The 20974-nt window shown below is 40.0% G+C and overlaps 1 protein-coding gene across 1 annotated transcript; it reads left to right on the forward strand.

Moving 5' to 3' along the window:
- Positions 1 to 15082: 15082 nt before the first annotated feature.
- Positions 15083 to 15837, forward strand: LOC140877581 (uncharacterized). Its single transcript, XM_073281115.1, has 2 exons — positions 15083 to 15516; positions 15639 to 15837. Exons 1-2 carry the CDS (start codon positions 15083 to 15085, stop codon positions 15835 to 15837), a joined length of 633 nt encoding a protein of 210 aa, XP_073137216.1.
- The last annotated feature ends 5137 nt before the right edge of the window (positions 15838 to 20974 follow it).

Here is a 20974-nt window from a genome sequence, read left to right on the forward strand (position 1 = left end):
AAGTATTTAAATAAATAAGCTAAACAGTTAAAATAATTTTACTGAGTAAACTAAACAACTAAAATCGTTTAAATATGCAAGCTTAAACCTTTAAAATATTTAAAGCAATTTAAATTTCACAATAAAAATCATTTGGGCACATAAACCTAAACAATTAAAAATATTAATTAAATATCTAGTAAAATAAAATCATTTGAATAAATAATAAAAATATTTATTAACACATAATTCACATAAAGAATTTAAATCAATTAAACTTAAAAATAATAATTCTAATATTTATTAAATTAATTCATGTGATTTACTAGATTGGATTTTAGGCGTCACAAGTACGCTTTCATCCGGATGGGAGTGAGAGCTGGTTTTTCTATGGTGAGGGGCGCGACCTCCGATGCCTTTGGTATCAGCTTTGAGAGCCTGTCGAGCTCTAGAGTCTGGCAGGGAAGGCTACCTTATCTATGCAGTTGATTTGTCCGCTGAGAGCATTGGGATAGAGAGTATTCCTGTTGTGGATGAATTTCCAGATGTATTCCCTGATGAGATTCCGGGTTTTCCTCCTGCTAGGGAAGTCGAGTTTGGCATAGAGTTGATGCCGGGTACTTCACCTATTTCTCGAGCACCGTATCATCTGGCTCCGTCAGAGATGCGTGAATTGAAGAATCAACTACAGGATCTTTTGGACAAGGGGTACATTCGTCCTAGTGTATCTCCTTGGGGAGCTCCTGTTCTTTTTGTAAAGAAAAAGGATGGGTCGATGCGGCTGTGCATTGACTATCGGCAGCTGAATCGAGTCACTATGAAGAACAAGTATCCGTTGCCTCGTATTGATGACTTGTTTGATCAGCTGCAGGGCACGTCAGTTTACTCCAAGATTGACTTGAGATCTGGGTATCATCAGTTGAGATTTCGTGATCAGGACGTAGCCAAGACTGCATTCCGTACTCGCTATGGGCATTACGAGTTTCTAGTAATTCCATTTGGTTTGACTAATGCGCCGGCTATATTCATGGATCTGATGAACCGTGTTTTCAGGGAGTATTTGGACAAGTTTGTCGTGGTATTCATTGGCGACATCTTGGTGTATTCGCGTAATACGGAAGAGCATGTTTCTCACTTGCGGTTGGTACTCCAGACTCTTCGAGATGAACAGTTGTACGCCATGCTGAGCAAGTGTGAGTTCTGGATGGATAGAGTGGTCTTTCTTGGACATATCATATCCAGGGAGGGGATTTCTGTTGATCCAAGTAAGATTGAAGCGGTACTTAATTGGTCGCGTCCGACGACATTTGCTGAGATCCGTAGTTTTCTGGGTCTAGCAGGGTATTATCGTCGCTTCATTCTGAATTTTTCTCAGTTAGCTCGACCGTTGACGCAGCTTACCCGCAAGGGTGTGGATTTCGAGTGGTCCTCCGAGTGTGAGGAGAGTTTCTGTGAGCTTCGACGGCGGTTGACTTCTGCGCTGGTGTTGGCATTACCGTCAGGATCTGGAGGGTATGTGGTATACACTGATGCTTCTCTTCAGGGGTTAGGTTGTGTTCTGACTCAGAATGGGCATGTGATCGCATACGCTTCTAGACAGCTGAAGCTTCACGAGGACAACTATCCAGTCCACGATTTGGAGTTAGCAGCCATTGTGTTCGCTTTGAAGATCTGGCGTCATTATCTGTATGGCGAGAAATTTGAGATCTTCACCGACCATAAGAGTCTCAAATATTTGTTCACTCAGGTGGAGTTGAACATGAGGCAGAGACGTTGGATGGACTTGCTTAAGGACTATGATTGCGAAATTAAGTATCATCCGGGAGCTGCTAATCTCATCGCTGATGCTTTGAGTCGCAAGGTGCGACTATCCGCACTTCAGACTTGTTCGATGTCTAGTGCGATCAGTTACTGTTGTACTTCAGGTTATACCTTCAAGCATAAGAAAGGTATGCAGAGTATCCAGATGTTTGCAATATTATCTGAGCCAGCTTTGTATTTGCGGATTCGACATGCTCAGATGTCTGATTCGAAGACCCAACGTTTAGCTCGTCTGGCTAACGAGGGTAGCTCGTCTGGATTTCATTATCAGTCAGATGGCTTTCTGTGTTTGTCTGGTAGGCTTGTGATTCCGCAAGATGAAGAGTTACGAGAGGAGATTTTGTCTTAGGCACATCGCACTAAGTTGAGTATTCATCCTGGGAGCAACAAGATGTACAAGGATCTACGTACTCGTTTCTGGTGGAAGGGCATGAAACGCAGTGTTTATCAGTTTGTTTCGAGATGTTTGGTGTGTCAACATGTCAAGGCAGAGCACCGACGACCTGGAGGATTGCTTCACAGTCTGCCTATTCCTGAATGGAAATGGGAGTTTATCACAATGGACTTTGTGACCCATTTGCCGGTATACCCGAGGAACTGTGATGCTATCTGGGTTGTGGTGGACCGACTCACCAAGTCAGCGCATTTCATTGCCTATAGCCGAGAGTACTCTATGGATCACATGGCACGGATGTACATTCAGGAGATCGTTCGACTTCATGGAGTGCCTGTGAGAATTGTCAGCGATCGGGACCCCAGGTTCACTTCTAGATTCTGGGGGAGTGTTCAGCGTGCGATGGGTACTACTCTCAGTTTGAGTACTGCCTATCATCCAGAGACTGATGGTCAGTCAGAGCGCACTATCCGTACTTTGGAGGATATGCTTAGAGCGCGTGTCATGGATTTTGGTTCAGCCTGGCAGGATCATTTGCCGTTGATCGAGTTCACGTACAACAACAGCTATCATACTAGTATTGGGATGGCACCTTTTGAGGCATTGTACGGGCGACGTTGTCGTACTCCAATCTTCTGGGAAGAAGTGGGGGAGAGACAGGCTGAGGGACCGGAGCTTATCCAGCAGGCGGTAGACATTGTTGATCAGATCAAGAAACGGATTAAGACTACACAGGATCGTCAGGCCAGCTATGCTAATATCAAGCGTAGGCCTTTGCAGTTTGATGTCGTGGAGAAAGTGTTTCTGAGGGTGTCACCTTTCCTCAAGATTCTCAGATTTGGCCTTAAGGGCAAGTTGTCTCCCAGGTTTATCGGTCCGTTTGAGATCTTGGAGAGCATTGGCGATTTGGCTTATCGACTAGCTTTGCCACCACATCTATCCAGTATTCACGACGTGTTCCACGTATCTCTGTTGCGAAGGTATGTGGCGGATGAATCTCATATTCTGCAGCGGTCTGAGGTTCAGGTGAACAAGGATTTGACTTATGTTGAGAAACCTGTTCGTATCCTGGATTTTAAGGATAAGGTTTTGCGGAACAAAGTCATTCCTCTGGTTTTAGTTCAGTGGCAGCGCCGAGGCACTGAGGAAGCTACTTCGGAGCTTGAGGACAGGATGCGTGGAGACCATCCTGAGTTGTTTTGATTTCATTTTTAAGTTATATTCAGTTGCAAACTCTGTAAACGTTTGATTTGAATAAAGAATGTTTCTGATTTCTGTATTACATTCAGTACTTAAGATCTGATTTCGAGGACGAAATATCTTAAGTGGGGGAGAATGTAGTAGCCCGTAACCAAAATCAATAATTAAGGGATTAATCATAATTACTTGAATAGAGTTCGGAAGCTCCGAAGGTAGGTTCGGAAGTTCCGAACAAGATCGGAAGCTCCGATGCAGGATCGGAAGCTCCGATCATATTACGTCACGCATGAAGATTGGCTAGATTGGAAGCTCCGATCAGGACCGGAAGCTCCGATCACCCCTATCCAAAGTCAACAAGTGATATTTTGATACGTGGCAGATTAGGATTTTTGGAAGCTCCGATAGCAGGATCGGACGTTCCGATCGAGGATCGGAAGTTCCGGTCGTTGTCTATAAATAGAGGGCCGATGCTTCATTTCCAATTGTCAATTCCGAGTATTTCCCACCCCTTTCTAGTTTATTCGAGTTGTTCTAGCCTTCTTAGGCTTGACCCGGCGGTCGGTGAGGCGTTCGGAAGTCGTAGCAGAGTTGTGTCCAAGTTCTGGAGGCATCGACATCAAAGGGCTAACGACGGACGAAGGTATAGCTTTTGATTCCTATAAATATTTAGGAGTATGCAATAGCTTAGTTAAGGCTTTTAGAGCACTTTAATGATACTAGTATCATTTGGCAGTGTAGAGCAGACTATAGGCGTGGACCTAGAGTTGGTAGAGCTTGCACTGTTTTGAGGTACGGAAGTACTGTTCGAGATATCCTGACTGAGTATGCATGTATTATGTGACTGCATGGTTTATATGTCATTGATTTATGCTGCATTCATTTGCATACTGAGCTATCTCCTTCGAGATGTCTGTTAGTAGGGTTTTTTCCTATCCTGTTAGTGGTTGGACATCCATCGATTTGGGTCCGGCATATCCACTAGTATTATGGTATGGGAGCCACCTCCTGAAGCGACGGCACAGTGTGCTACATACCAGGGCCCGGTCTGTCTCTGTTATCTGATCCTTGACCTCGAGTTTATAGGGAGTTCAATTTGCATGCATGTATACTCATACTCTCGTACTGAGCATTTTATGCTCATGTCTCGTACTCTGTGTTTTTGGACACCCTATTCCATGTGAAAGAGTGGGTGCCCGGTGAGCCAACTTGTGGCTAAGGGCTTTGATGACTCTTTGTATAAACAATCTTTTGTTTAATATAATTTACACTTTTATTAATGTCAATGACTTTATCTTTCTTCATATTGTGATATTGTGATATACTATTGTTGTTTTGTTAAAGACCTTGAATATACTATAGTGTATGTAAGATGTGGTAGAACATGGGGATGTCTATCATGAAACACATTTTATAGTCACTGTATATTCTAAACTGTTCCTAGTCGATTGAGCCGTCCGATAATAAGGATAAGGATCGCTCGAGTTTGACACTAGCATTTGCGATGCAGAGTACCACGTTTCATTGGTAGGGAACATAGAGATGTTCGAAGCATGCAAATGGATATTCATATGATGAATGATCGAACTACCCTATCCGGACTTTCCAAGTGGTTATCACTTATCGAGTGGATATAGTCCGCGGTTTTGGTTGTACACCATTAGTCCTTACTACTTGAAACATCATTGAGACTCTATATGCTAGTACTGTGCTTTGACTCGTTTACCGACTCTATTGGGGTCATCAGGTGTCGGGATTGGGTACAGTTACAACACATATAGGAGTCGATGCTTTGTTGTCAAGGATTCACCACATACTTGTGAGTGTGGATATCCTATGCGATCTGAGGAGATATTAGTGTGACGAATCTCTGGCCAGAGTACATGATGTGATTTAAGAAATGGTTTCTTAGTAGCACATGCGATGTCACTATTTGATCTTCAAGATGCATTGCATAGTTATCGAATCTCGAGCGACTCTCGATATACCAATGGTTGTTGATTCGATCGGGATATATGGATGAAGGGACCGTATTGTACGCTAACCAAAATCTACTGGTTCTTGTAGGCACTATCAGTGATACCTAGGGAATCATGGGGCGATGTTGCTAGGCGCTCATACCATGATTCGATGGGCAAGTCGAAAACTGTTGTTCCGAGTCACAAGGAGTTGTAAGCCCACGGCTAGCTGTATCCCTGAACCATTGAGGGTCACACGGTGTAATGGATTTTTAATCCCCGTTGAGATAGTTAAATTTAAAGAGTTAAATTTAATGAACGAAGAAGTTGGACTTCTTATTTAAGAGTACATGAGTAAGATTTCCTAAAATGACATAGGGATGGCCATTTTTGGAAATCATTGAATTCGGATTCAGAAAAATTTATCTTGACTTTAAAAGGTGCAGAAATGGTTTCTGTGCACATGGGTGAAATTGGTTTATCAATTGGAGTCACGATGAATTTTATATTAATTTCTGAACATGCGGGCTTTGCTTGTCGGGCCTGAACTTATTACTAATGTGCCCTAAGCTGTGAGTGGCCTACATGATAAATAAGTTATTGCAGTACAGAAATTACACACAACAGGTCACAAGGATTTTTTGAAAACCCTAGTTTATTTTTACAAAGGTGGCCGCCCCCCCCTTCTCCCTCTACTCGAGAAAATTCCAGCTTGTGATTTTGAATTACAGTCTGGTTTAACGGATCAAATTCGTTAATCTCTTCGTAGAAAACTTCTGATAGATTTTCTAGTGCAATATATCAGAGGGATTAAATCTCTGTTCGTGGACCTGATTGAAGAACAGTTCGTCCATCAGTTCCAGGGATATACAACAAGAGCAGAGAAATCTGTTGGTGTCCAATATCTCGATTCGAGATTAAAGGTAAAATTTTATAATTGTTATTCAATTTTACACACACAATTTAATCGTAAGGTTGATACCTATTATGGAATCGTTCCATACAAAATTTTTAAACTTCCGCTGCACCGGGTATCAATCCTAATTGATCTGAACGACGAGTTTTCCAACAGTGGTATCAGAGCCAGGTTGCTCAGATCAAGCGATTAAATTAATCGATTGTACAAAAATTTTTTAGGCCTCGGTTTTTGAAACAAAATAAATATTTAAAAATAAAATTTTTTTTTTTCGGGCAAAAACCCGGGCAGCGATTGGATCGCTGCCCCGGGCAGCGCACGGCGCTGCCCATGGGCAGCGATCAGGGCAGCGCACGGTGCTGCCCAGGGCAGCGATCGTCGCTGCCCTAGGGGCAGCCGGGCTGCCCGGCCTGGGAACGTCCCGGGCGGCCCGCGGGAAAAATTATTTTTTTTAATTTTTAAATTAAATTTTAATATGTTAAAATTCTATTTTTGGTCCGATCGAAAATTGTTTTGATTGGTCCACGAGGCGTCGGATCGAATTGTTCGAGTCCGAAAATTTTAAAATTGATTTTTGGATAAATTTGAACTTTTGGAAAATTTTAATATTTTATCCTTTAATTGAATTTTGAAATTAATTATTTTTGGTACAATTGATGATAAGATATGATCTTATGGATATATTGAGTAAAATATGATTTTATGTATAAAATTGGATTTTATAGATAAAATATGATTTTATTTGATAAAAAAATAAAATATGATTTTGTATGTAAAATAAGATTTTATGTATGAAATATGATTTTATCCTTTTAAATTTAAATTGCCATTGCATGTTATCCAATAAATTACTTTTGAATTAAATGTTATTGGATAAGGATGATCGATTGCCATGACCAATTTTGTAGGTGTATGTTAGGAATTTACATTTGTTTTTATTGTTGTTGGTTTTATTAATGGGCCTGGTTTATGGCCCAAATATGAATGTCATATGTAATAAAAGTGGGCTTGGTTTATGGCCCGTTCCCACACCTTAAAAATGTATCCCCTACTTGTCATTGTTATTTATTGTAAATACATTAGATTTAGTGGGAGATCAAGATTTGAAGATGGAGGTGGGCCCAGCAGACAATAAAGACAGAAGAAATGTAAATTGGAAGCAAATGTAATAGGATTGCATTGCATACTGCATATTACCTAGGATTGGACTAAGACTCGTGATTGGCAACCACGGGTCGATTAGAAATGGAATCGATCATCCTATATAATATGTGATATTATAGTTGTATGCATGTTTTAGACATAATTGTGTGAATCCGGCAAGCATACAAAATTTTTAAAAAATGATGAGACAAATTTTTATAATTAAAAATCCCTCATTTTAAATATGATTTAAAATTGATATCAAGAAAAATAAAGGAAATTTAAATTTGTTTAAATGTTCCTACCTTCCATCAACGATCAATGTATGAGATGCTACCCGCGGATACGGTCCAGCTCATATTATTGGGGGGGCCCGTTCGTCGAAAAGCTGTACATTGGATCGACACATGTTGTAAGTTGGGTGGAACTCCCATGGGATCGGCTCATATTATTGGGGGATCCACATGGCGACCGTCCATCACAACTTAATATTGATGGGTCATCTTGACATGTCACAATAAACGGCGTCATATTATTGGGCCCTTATTGGACATGAGGTAAAAACATGGAGGTTGCTTTGGAAGAAATTGGGCTCTACCTTTTGAAAATTATGGTTGGCTGATATTATTCGGGACCATAAGTTTGTCAATTGGACTCCATGTTCTCACTAAGGAAAACAGTTTCCCGTTTTCACTAGAGGGTAGTGAAATCGTTAAAATAGTGGGAGTGAGATTCATAAAATAAATTTTGCCTATTTTATGTCTTAGTAAATTCATTAAACAATCATCGATTATTGTCTGTTTCAACTCAGTATTTCATTACAATGAATTCGTAATCCACATGTTCTCGAACAAAACAAACTTTCTGGCGCAACTATAGGGAATGGTTCCATAAAGTCAAGATTGTCCTAAGTTTGGAAAAGATTTTCTAAGTGTTAGAAAAGGCTTCTCCGAAAACAGCCTCGGCTAATGTAACTGCCGAAAGGTTGGCCGAACTAGAGAAATGGTTGGACCATGATCTCAAGGCAAAATGTTACATGCAAAATTGGACAAGTCTAAACAAGTTTGCCATTATTGCAAGAAGCCCGGTCATTGGAAGCGTAACTGCAAGAAATATCTAGAGCAGTTGCGAACTGCAAAGGGTATGTTCTATATTGAAATAAATGTTTCACTTAATACTACTTCTTGGGTATTGGATACCGGATGTGGATCTCACATTTGCAATGATTTGCAGGTGATGACAAGAAGTCGTAGGCTTAGGATGGGTGAGACCCAGCTGAGGCTCGAAAATGGTTCCAGAGTTGAAGCAAAAGCCGTGAGAGATGTTTATTTAATTTTGCAGAACGGTTTTAAGTTACTTTTAAGAGATGTTTTATTTGTTCCGGATTTGATTAAAAACATTATTTCTGTTTCTATGCTTGATAGAGATGGTTATTCTTGCAATTTTGTGAATGGGATTTGCAATATTTACAAGAATGAATGTTTGATTGGAAATGGACAACTTGAAAACGATCTATACAACTTAAAACTAAAAGACGTTCCAATAAATTATGTTGATAAACCGGCAACAACAAACAAAAGGAAAATTGATAGCCAAAACCCGGCAAACCTTTGGCACGCTAGGCTAGGTCATATTTCCTCAAGGAGGATGAACAAGCTAGTGGGAGAGGGCATGTTTGATATGTCTGATATTAACTCTCTACCTACTTGTGAATCCTGCCTAAAGGAAAAATGACTAAATCTCCTTTTAAGGGGAAACCTGAGCGTAGTCAAAATCTGTTGGATTTGATTCATACAGATGTTTGTGGTCCATTTAGAGTTGGGACTCAATATGGCCACACCTACTTCATTACCTTTACTGATGATTATTCAAGGTATGGGTATTTATATTTAATGAAATATAAGTCTGAAGCATTTGAAAAGTTCAAAGAATTCAAGGCTGAAGTAGAAAAAAAGCTAGGTAAAAGTATTAAAGCACTTCGATCGGATCGAGGTGGAGAATACTTGAGTACCGAGTTTTTGGACTATCTAAAAGAGAATGGGATTCTCTCTCAGTGGACTCCTCCTATGACACCACAGCTTAATGGTGTATCGGAGCGTCGTAATCGAACTTTGTTGGACATGGTTCGGTCCATGATGAGCTTCACTAAGCTTCCACCTTCGTTTTGGGGCTATGCGCTTGAAACGGCGGTATTGTTGTTGAACAACGTCCACACTAAAGCAGTGGACAAAACACCATACGAGTTATGGAATGGCAAAGCTCCTAAGTATTCGTACTTAAGGATTTGGGGATGTCCTGCTTACGTGAAGCGGACAGTGGGAGATAAGTTGGATAGTCGATCCATCTTATGTTATTTTGTAGGGTATCCGAAGAATTCAATCGGATATTATTTCTATTATCCTGCTGAAACAAAGGTGTTTGTTTCAAGGAATGCCACCTTCTTGGAGAAGGAATTCTTATTGGATAAGAAAGGCGAGATGATGGAACTCGAAGAAATTCGAGAAGAACCCGAAATACAAAATAACGATCCTACACCTCAGGAACCATTGCTGGACACGCCTGTACCTAGAAGATCCGAGAGGACTTCTAGACCTCCTATTCGATATGGTCTTCTTCTTGAAGGGGATCAAGATGAACCCGATGTTGGATGTGATCCAAGAAACTTCAAGGAAGCAATTTCTGATGCGGATTCAAATTTATGGCTTGAAGCTATGCAGTCGGAAATAGATTCGATGCATACAAACCAAGTTTGGTCTTTAGTAGATCCTCCTGATGGAATTGTTCCAATAGGGTGTAAATGGATCTACAAGAGAAAGCTTGGGCCTGATGGTAAGGTATTGACCTACAAGGCGCGATTGGTGGCAAAAGGTTATACTCAAAGACAAGGAGTTGACTATGATGAAACCTTTTCACCAGTTGCAATGTTCAAGTCCATAAGAATCCTTATTGCCATAGCTGCATGGTATGACTATGAGACATGGCAAATGGATGTGAAGACTGCGTTTCTTAATGGAGACATTAAGGAAGAAATCTATATGAAGAAGCCTGAGGGGTACACATCCATGGGAAGCGAGCATAAGGTATGCAAGCTTCAGAGATCAATTTATGGTCTAAAACAAGCATCAAGAAGTTGGAACCAGAAATTTGATGAAACAATAAAAGATTTTGGTTTCATCAAGAATCCAGAGGAACCATGCGTGTACAAGAAAGTAGTTAAGGATGCTGTGACATTCTTAGTACTTTATGTTGATGACATCTTACTCATTGGGAATGATGTAGGGATGTTGCAGTCAACAAAGATATGGTTATCAGGTAGATTCTCGATGAAGGATTTGGGTGAGGCATCCTATATTCTAGGGATACAGATCTATAGAGATAGATCTAAGAGAATGATAGGACTCACTCAATCAACCTACATCGACACCATATTGAAACGGTTTTCAATGGATGGGTCCAAGAGAGGACATCTACCCATGTGTCATGGAGTTTCTCTATCCAAGTCTATGTGTCCCAAGACTGATGAAGAGATAGAGAAAATGACACATGTACCATATGCGTCAGCCATAGGTAGTATCATGTATGGGATGATATCTACCAGACCGGATGTAGCATTTGCTCTGAGTGTCACGAGCAGATATCAAGCTAATCCCGGTCAAATGCATTGGAAAGCCGTGAAGGACATTCTTAAGTACTTACGAAGGACTAAGAATATGTTCATGGTATATGGAGGAAGAGAACTAAAATTGGAAGGCTATACCGACTCTAGCTTCCAAAGTGACGTGGATGACTCGAAGTCAACCTCTGGATTTGTGTTCATGCTCAATGGCGGTGCTGTCTCTTGGAAGAGTTCCAAGCAGGACACCACAGCGGATTCCACCACTGAAGCTGAATACATTGCAGCATCAGCTGCTGCTAAAGAGGCCGTTTGGATGAGGAATTTCGTCCAAGAGTTGGGCGTCATTCCTGAAGTTGTTGGTCCAGTCCCGGTGTACTGTGACAACACGGGTGCCGTTGCTCAGGCAAAGGAACCAAGGTCTCATCAAAGATCCAAACACGTACTGAGGAAATACCACATCATCCGGGAGATTGTGGAAAGAGGAGACATCACTGTCGAAAGAGTGGCCTCTGCAGACAATATCGCTGATCCACTTACTAAGCCCTTGCCAGGACCATTATTTGACAAACATCGCGAAGCAATGGGTCTACGTAGTATGACTAGTTGGCTATAGGGAAAGTGAGAGATTGAAAGAGTGGGTGCCCGATGAGCCAACTTGTGGCTAAGGGCTTTGATGACTCTTTGTATAAACAATCTTTTGTTTAATATTATTTACACTTTTATTAATGGCAATGACTTTATCTTTCTTCATATTGTGATATTGTGATATACTATTGTTGTTTTGATAAAGACCTTGAATATACTATAGTGTATGTAAGATGTGGTAGAACATGGGGATGTCTATCATGAAACACATTTTATAGTCACTGCATATTCTAAACTGTTCCTAGTCGATTGAGCCGTCCGATAATAAGGATAAGGATCGCTCGAGTTTGACACTAGCATTTGCGATGCAGAGTACCACGTTTCATTGGTAGGGAACATAGAGATGTTCGAAGCATGCAAATGGATATTCATATGATGAATGATCGAACTACCCTATCCGGACTTTCCAAGTGGTTATCACTTAACGAGTGGATATAGTCCGCGGTTTTGGTTGTACACCATTAGTCCTTACTACTTGAAACATCATTGAGACTCTATATGCTAGTACTGTGCTTTGACTCGTTTACCGACTCTATTGGGGTCATCAGGTGTCGGGATTGGGTACAGTTACAACACATATAGGAGTCGATGCTTTGTTGTCAAGGATTCACCACATACTTGCGAGTGTGGATATCCTATGCGATCTGAGGAGATATTAGTGTGACGAATCTCTGGCCAGAGTACATGATGTGATTTAAGAAATGGTTTCTTAGTAGCACATGCGATGTCACTATTTGATCTTCAAGATGCATTGCATAGTTATCGAATCTCGAGCGACTCTCGATATACCAATGGTTGTTGATTCGATCGGGATATATGGATGAAAGGACCGTACTGTACGCTAACCAAAATCTACTGGTTCTTGTAGGCACTATCAGTGATACCTATGGAATCATGGGGCGATGTTGCTAGGTGCTCATACCATGATTCGATGGGCAAGTCGAAAATTGTTGTTCCGACTCACAAGGAGTTGTGAGCCCACGGCTAGCTGTATCCCTGAACCATTGAGGGTCACACAGTGTAATGGATTTTTAATCCCCGTTGAGATAGTTAAATTTAAAGAGTTAAATTTAATGAACGAAGAAGTTGGACTTCTTATTTAAGAGTACAGGAGTAAGATTTCCTAAAATGACATAGGGATGGCCATTTTTGGAAATCACTGAATTCGGATTCAGAAAAATTTATCTTGACTTTAAAAGGTGCAGAAATGGTTTATGTGCACATTGGTGAAATTGGTTTATCAATCGGAGTCACGATGAATTTTATATTAATTTCTGAACATGCGGGCTTTGCTTGTCGGGCCTGAACTTATGACTAATGGGCCCTAAGCTGTTAGTGGCCTACATTATAAATAAGTTATTGCAGTACAGAAATTACACACAACAGGTCACAAGGATTTTTTGAAAACCCTAGTTTATTTTTACAAAGGTGGCCGCCCCCCCCCCCCCCTTCTCCCTCTACTCGAGAAAATTCCAGCTTGTGATTTTGAATTACAGTCTGGTTTAACGGATCAAATTCGTTAATCTCTTCGTAGAAAACTTCTGATAGATTTTCTAGTGCAATCTATCAGAGGGATTAAATCTCTGTTCGTGGACCTGATTGAAGAACAGTTCATCCATCAGTTCCAGGGATATACAACAAGAGCAGAGAAATCTGTTGGTGTCCAATATCTCGATTCGAGATTAAAGGTAAAATTTTATAATTGTTATTCAATTTTACACACACAATTTAATCGTAAGGTTGATACCTATTATGGAATCGTTCCATACAAAATTTTTAAACTTCTGCTGCACCGGGTATCAATCCTAATTGATCTGAACGACGAGTTTTCCAACACCATGGGGCAGGTTTGCGATTGGACGAGGCGGGTGGATCCAAGAGGGGCTAGTCAGTGGTTGACCAGCTGGAGCTTCGTCTAGGTTTTACTTCTGTTGTTTTGAGGTTGATACAGCTATTCGATTTGGTTGTATATTATTTGGATAAATTACAGATTCCTTTACTTGGGATTGTATAACGTTTATGGTTTCCGCAGTTTTATTCTGATATCTGTTTAATTAAGTTAATTGCATGCCTAAGTTCTGTTAGTAGGTGATCCGGGTAAGGGTCACTACAGCAGGTCTTAGGTTGGATGGAGCAGGAGGCTTAGGGCGGACCTAGTTGCAGGGTTTTGGCAGCTGTTGGGAGCTTTTTTTATTCAGGGAATTGTATCAAAACTTGTTAGTTTGGTGCTGAGAATTTGATTCGATTTGATTTTTTTTGGTTGTATTACTTTTGGATTTTTTTTACTTGAGTTTGTATAACTTTGGTGTTTTCCTCTGATAAATTCTGATTATGTTTTAATTAAGATTATTGCATACTTAAGCTTCTGATTAGTAGGTGATCACGATACGGGTCACTACATTTATGGTATCAGAGCATGCATAGGATATTTCTTGGATTTAGACTTGGCTCTTTGGGTTTTTGATGTGCATTAATCCTTTCAGATGGATGATAGAGACAAGGAGATCCAGGGTAGTGTTGGCCGGTGGGGAGATGATGATGCTCCTAGACGTCCCCATGCACACCGTTATACTCGAGAGGGCAACATCGCTTCGAGCTTCATAGATTTATGTTGTTAGGCCCGAAGCCTTTAGTAGGAGGTAAGACCCCAGAGGCAACAGATGATTGGTTGGAGCGTATGGAGAATTTCTTTCGTGCATTTGATTATTCAGAGGACCAGAAGATGGAGGCTGCTACTTTTCTCTTGGTAGGGCGTTCTTGTATGTGGTAGAGATCTACGTCTGCACCATTACTTCAGGAGCATGGGCATGCCTTGTGGCCGTATTTCTAGATTGTTCCGTCAGTTGGATTTTCCTCCAGCTCTCCATCATGCAAAAGAAATTAAGTTTCTTAATTTGAAGCAGGGATCCTTGTCTGTTGATGAGTATTAGCAGAAGTTTTTTGATATCCTCCCGTAATGTCCTCATATTGGAGCCAGTTCTAAGGCAAAGTACGATCATTTCCTGTAGGGATTGAACCAGGAGATATTTGACTGGGTCACTGTCTGTGATTACCATACTTCTTACGAGGGCTTGGTGAATCGTTGTAGGCAGGCAGAGATCAGTGTGAACCATGGTAGGATGCTTCAGTCTTCCCGATTCACGAGTTCTTTGGGTCCTCATGCCTAGTCTTTTAAGAAGTCTGCTTTTAATAATTCTTCCTCTGGTTCCGGTGGAGTTATGAGTTTTGGGAAAAAGGGTCAGTGTGCTTACTATGGGAAGAATCACCCGACAGATAAATGTCGTAAGGCTGCAGGAGCTGGTTTTCATTGTGAGGAGATTAGTCATCTTAAGAGGGATTGTCCACAGTCTAGGGGAGTAGGTTCAGGTTCAGGTTCTCAGACTACAGTTCAGCAGAGGCCACTAGGGCAATAAATGGTAGGTTCTAATCTGCGACCAAGAGATCCGAGTCAAATGTTTTCTTTGAGTCATGATCAAGATGTGGAGGAGAATGAGAGTTTTATTGTGGGTATGTTTCTTTTATGCGGTATACCTGCTTATTTTCTTATTGATACTGGTGCATCTCATTATTTCATATATGCATGTTTTTTCAAGCGTCACAAGTTACCCTATATCGCTCTAGACGTAGTAATTTCTGTTTCTACGCCAACTGGTCAGTCAGCTTTTGCTAAACATCTAGTTTTGGGTTGTCCTTTAGAATTTAAGGGTAATGTTTTGACAGCGATTCTCGTGGTTGTAGGAATGAAATATTTTTACCGCATATTGGGTTTCGATATGTTGACCATACCGAGCTACAGTGGAATGTTACCAGAAACTTGTGCGGTTCATCCGGTTGGGGATGATAGTTGGTTTTTATATGGCGAGAGAGCCAACCTCCGATGCCTTTATTACCTGCTTTGAGAGCCTGTCGAGCTCTGGAGTAAGGTGGGGAAGGCTACCTCATATATGCAATTGATATGTCAACTGACAGTGTTGGTATAGGATATTTTCCATTCGTTAATGAATTTCTTGATGTATTTCCTGATGAGATTCCATGTTTCCCTCCTGTTCGAGAATTCGAGTTTCGCATTGAGTTAATGTCAGGGACTTCACCTATTTCCAGAGTTCTGTATCGTCAGGCTTCGTCAGAGATGCGTGAGATGAAGCAACAGTTGCAGGATATCTTGTAAGAGTGTTTTATTCGTCCTCGTATATCTCTGTGGGGAGCTCCTATTCTCTTTGTGAAGAATAATGATGGGTCTATGCGGTTGTGTATTGAGTATCGGTAGATGAACCGCGTGACCATCAAGAATAAGTATCTTTTGTCTCGTATTTATGATTTATTTGATCAGCTTCAGGGTACTTTGGTATATTCAAGATTGACTTGCGATCTGGGTATCATCAGATGCGAGTTAAGGATCAGGATATAGCCAAGACTGCATTCCATACTAGATATGGGCATTATGAGTTCTTGGTAATACCATTTGGGTTAACTAATGCGCCGGCTGTATTCATGGATTTGATGAATCGTGTTTTCAAGGAGTATTTAGGCAAGTTTGGGTTTGTGTTCATTGATGATATTATGGTGTATTCTCATAATTTGGATGGACATGCATATGATTTGAGACTCGTTTTTCAAAATCTTCGGGAGAGGAAATTTAAGCAAAGCTGAGTAAGTGTGAGTTATGGAATGATTGCGTGGTGTTCCTTGGCCATGTTATATCCAACCAGGGATTTTCAATTGATCTGAGCAAAGATTTATGTTGTGTTGAATTGGTCGTGCCCGACGACAGTGGCTGAGATTCGTAGTTTTCTGGGCCTGAAAGGATATTATCGTCGTTTCATCGTGAATTTCTCTTAGGTAGATCGACATTTGACGCAACTTACTCGAAAAGGCGTAACTTTTGAGTGGTCCTCAGAGTGTGAGGAGAAATTTTGTGAACTTGAACGACATTTGACTTCTGCACCTGCGTTGGCACTACCATCTAGTTCTGGAGGGTAAATTGTGTATACTGATGCTTCTCTACAAGGATTAGGGTGTGTCCTGACTCAGAATGAACATGTGATTGCATACGCTTCTAGACAGCTAAAGGTTAGGAAGGAATTATCCAATGCATGATCTTGAACTAGAAACTATCTTCTTTGCATTGAAGATTTGGCGTCATTATCTGTATGGCGAGAAATTTGAAATCTTCACTAATCACAAGAGTCAAGTATTTGTTCACCCAGACTGAATTGAAAATGAGACAGAAACGCTGGATGGATTTACTGAAGTATTATGATTGCGAGATTAAATATCATCCAGGTGCTGCTCATCTTACTTCTGATGTTTTGAGTCGCAAGGTGCTAGTATCTGCATTACAGTCTTGTCTTATCTCTAGTGCGATTTAAGATTGTTGTTGTAAGGCCCGAAAATATGAAGTTATTAATTACGGGCTTTAAGATTTAAATTCCGAATATGAGAAAACATGAATTTGAGAAATGTCAGAATTAAAGATTTAAATTTCGGGTCAAAATATTTAATTTGAGGATTTTTGGATTTTAAGATGTTAATATCCGGAATTATTAAATTAAAAGATAAAAATATTTGAATTGATATTTATGCAATTTAAGATGTGAATTCCAAGATTAGAAATATCAAGGATTTAATTGAGGATGAAATCCAAGCAAGGATCAATTTGCAAATATTGAGAAGTTCAAGGAATAAATTGCGATAAGGTCCAAAATTATTTAATTTAATCCAAAAATATTTAATTTGTGAATATTTAGAGTTTGAAATTAAATTCTAAGATTTTTAAATTATTTAGGATTGGAATTGAATTAAATCGCTTGTCCGGGGATTGATTTGCAATTATGCAAATGTTTAGGGGCCAAAGTGCAATTACCTAAGGCAAGTGGGATTGCATGTGGCTTGTATATACATGGAGAACGTGTATAATACATGTAAATCATCAGAATTCAGTCCAAACACCGAGAGTCTAGAGAGGAATCAGATTTTAGCCAATTTTGATCCTTTAAGCTCTAATAAAATTTGATATGCCCGGTAGAATCCAAGATTGATAGTATATTTGCAATCACGGCTTCGAGTGCTACGTTTTGACGTAAGTTTTATGAAGTTCTACCATATTTGAATTTTAAGTTGTTGTTAGAATTAAGATTTTATTGTATAAACGTGTTTTAGCATATACGACGATAACATATCTAAGTTGGATCGAGAAAAGATCGTCGTTTGGACATGTTTTCAAATTATTGAAGACTTTTGTAAAATCTGAAATTTGGGGACTGTTTTGTACGTATTTAAGCTGCTGAATTGGTGATAAGTTTTGGTTGAAATGATTAACTTGATTATGTTAATCAATTGGAATAACCAAATTCGAACCGTTACGCCGCCGATTTGCATTTTCATCCGATTTCAGCTATAGAGTGAACTTAGCAACGAGTATCAGATTTGATATTGATGTTATGCATATTTTACACTTCATTTCAGTTGAGAATGGAAGTGATCGAAGTCGAGTCGTCGAGTTCGAGCCGTTTGAATATTGAATCAGACACTAGAGCAACAAAGAGTTTGTATCAAGAGTGAGAAGAGCGGAATGTGGGCAGCTTATAGTTGATCAGCATTTGCAAGAATTTGTCCAGATTCAAGATGTTTGAATCACGATGAAAGGTATGAATCGACATTATCCTCGCTAGGTAGAACAACTCGAGAACGTGGTGGTTTTTGAGTTTTCCTAAAATCACATACTTAATTTTTTATATGCTTTCATTTGATTTGCTGTTTGTTATTGCTTGTCTTGATAATGTGATTTGAGTGTTCAAGATATTTTACAGTATTTAATGCATACAGATTATGTTGCATTCATCTTGAACCCTACCTTGATAAGGAGAGAGGGCTGAATGGCCTAGAGTGCAGATGACGTTTGCAGGGCTATGGTTGAGTGGCACGGAATATAGATTTATTTCCAAAGCTAAATGACTCGCTATAGTTGCACCAAATTCAAGGGAATTGAGATATTTAATGCCACCTAAATTAGGTAAGTTGGTGGTCGGTTAAAGATTTTATTTCCCCGGGATCCCAAGAACCAAGATTTATTGTTATCAGATTTGATAGACTCTTCATTTTTACATGCATTGCATTTATACATTAACCTAGAGATTTCTATGGTTTAGAATATGCGTTTATGAATGCTAGTATGTTATTAGATGAGATTCATGGTGTGAATGTGTTTATATGTGTGAATATGAAATTGATGTAGATAAACAGTTAATCTTTAAGAATTAAGAATTGAGTATGCTTTTATGATTTACATGTTCTTACATGTGAATTAAGATTCTTATAACATATAGATTTATTATGCTTAATTGATGTATATGCATGTCGTTCATACTGAGATGTATTCTCGCTGGATTTATCCGATTGTTGCTTTGTTTGTATGTGTGCATTGCAATAGGTTGGGCAGGAACGAGTCGTACGAGACTTGATTAGCTCAAGATTGAAGAAGTTAGAAATGAAGACTCGGGTTAAGATTTAGCAGATGTTTTGCTCTTTAAATGTTGATCAAGAAATTCAAATGTTAAGTAAACTTTGTGTTGAAGAATACATGGTGAGTAGGTTGTATAATCTAGTTTTCTCATGCATTTAGATTACTAGATGATGTAAGAAATAAATGAAACTATGTTTGGCAAAATGTTTAGAACTTGATAACAATGTATGTGCATGTTTTAGAATGAAAAGAGCAAGCTTTGGTAGAGATTACATAGGGCAAAGGCTAGCTGCAGAAACAGGGCAGAATACTGCTTCTGGCAGCGCCTGAGCTGCTTGCCCAACCCATAGGTTGGGTGAAAGGGCGCCGCTCGAGCGGCCAAATATGGCAGCTCGAGTGCAACCCCCTCCGAAGAAAAAAAAATGGTTCTTTGTGCGACGTGATTTTGCATCGTCAAATATAGTTTTGTATCGCCAAATGTTGTGGTTAATTTTATTCAGATTGAATAATCATTATCTAATTAATGATGCTTATTCATTAATTGCCCCTTAAGATGAGATTAGCACCCGAGGTCCCCACAGTTGTTCTTCGGGATTCATTTTTAAGCATAAGAATGGAATTGTGAGTATTCAGATGTTTTTGATTCTATCTGATCCAGCTTTGTATTCTCAGATTTATGATGCTTAGTTGTCTGATCTGAAGACTCAACGATTTGCTAGGCTAGCCAACAGTGACAGCACTTTTGGATTCCATTACCAGCCAGATGGTTTTCTATGCTTATCCAGACGTATTGTGGCATCTGAGGATGACACTCTGAGAGAGGATATTCTATCTCAAGCACATCGTAGCAAGTTGAGTGTTCACTCGGGAAACACTTAGATGTACAATGATTTGCGAACTCGGTTCTTGTGGAAAGGAATGAAGCTCAATGTTTACCAGTATGTTTCAAGATGTTTGGTATGTAAACAGGTTAAGATAGATGTAGTACCCCGTAACCGAAATTGGTAATTACGAGATTAATTATGTTAATTAAACCAATTTGGTATCTGAAGGATCGAAAGCTCCGAAGGTGAGATCGGAAGCTCCGATCGATATTCATGCATGACGTGTGGCAGGATCGGAAACTCCGATCGGGATCGGAAGCTCCGATCGCCCTATCCAAAGTCGACCAGTGAGATTTTGACATGTGGCAGATAAGAATGTTCGGAAGCTCCGATGGCAGGATCGGACGTTCCGATCAAGGATCGGAAGTTCCGATCGAGGATCGGAGGTTCCAATCAATGCCTATAAATATAAGGTCCGAGGCATTCATTTCTTGCCAATTCCGAATTCTCTCCTTCGCCCTCGTGGTCCTATTTTAAGACTTTGGGTACTCTTATTCGAGAGTTGGAGTAGGATATTTGTTTTAGTATAGTCAGACAGTGTCTGACATAGTAGCGGAGCAGTGCTCGTGTTGTAGAGCCGTGTTCGAGGCTGTGGATTCGCAGTAGGGGAGTGCCCTAGTTGCGGGATAGTCGCCATCAGTGGGCTGACGACGGACGCAGGTATAGATATGGTCTCCTTAAATTATTTAGGAGTATGCAATAGCTTAGTTAAGGCTTTTAGCGCTTATTGAATGATGCATGGGTATTTGCATTGTAGACTTGATGATAGACTTGGAACCTAGAGTGGGACTACTAGGACTGACTTAGAAAGGTACGTAAGTACTGACTGATATTGCCAGCGGATATGCATGCTTATATGTTGCATTTATGTGTTTGCATGTTATTATTGTTATGCGGCATGTGCATATTATCTTGTGTCTGTACATCTGTATATCTTTCGAGATGAGCCAGTTAGGGTT

This window comes from Henckelia pumila, chromosome 2 (assembly GCF_033568475.1).
Source record: "Henckelia pumila isolate YLH828 chromosome 2, ASM3356847v2, whole genome shotgun sequence".
NCBI classification, from domain to species: domain Eukaryota; kingdom Viridiplantae; phylum Streptophyta; class Magnoliopsida; order Lamiales; family Gesneriaceae; genus Henckelia; species Henckelia pumila.

Bases quoted from the DNA above. Each gene is read 5' to 3' on its own strand.
- LOC140877581 (XM_073281115.1), top strand. From the start codon at position 15,083: ATGGTAGGTTCTAATCTGCGACCAAGAGATCCGAGTCAAATGTTTTCT. The intron at 15,517-15,638 runs GTTTTTATATGG...GTCAACTGACAG, and splicing joins CCGGTTGGGGATGATAGTTG to TGTTGGTATAGGATATTTTC.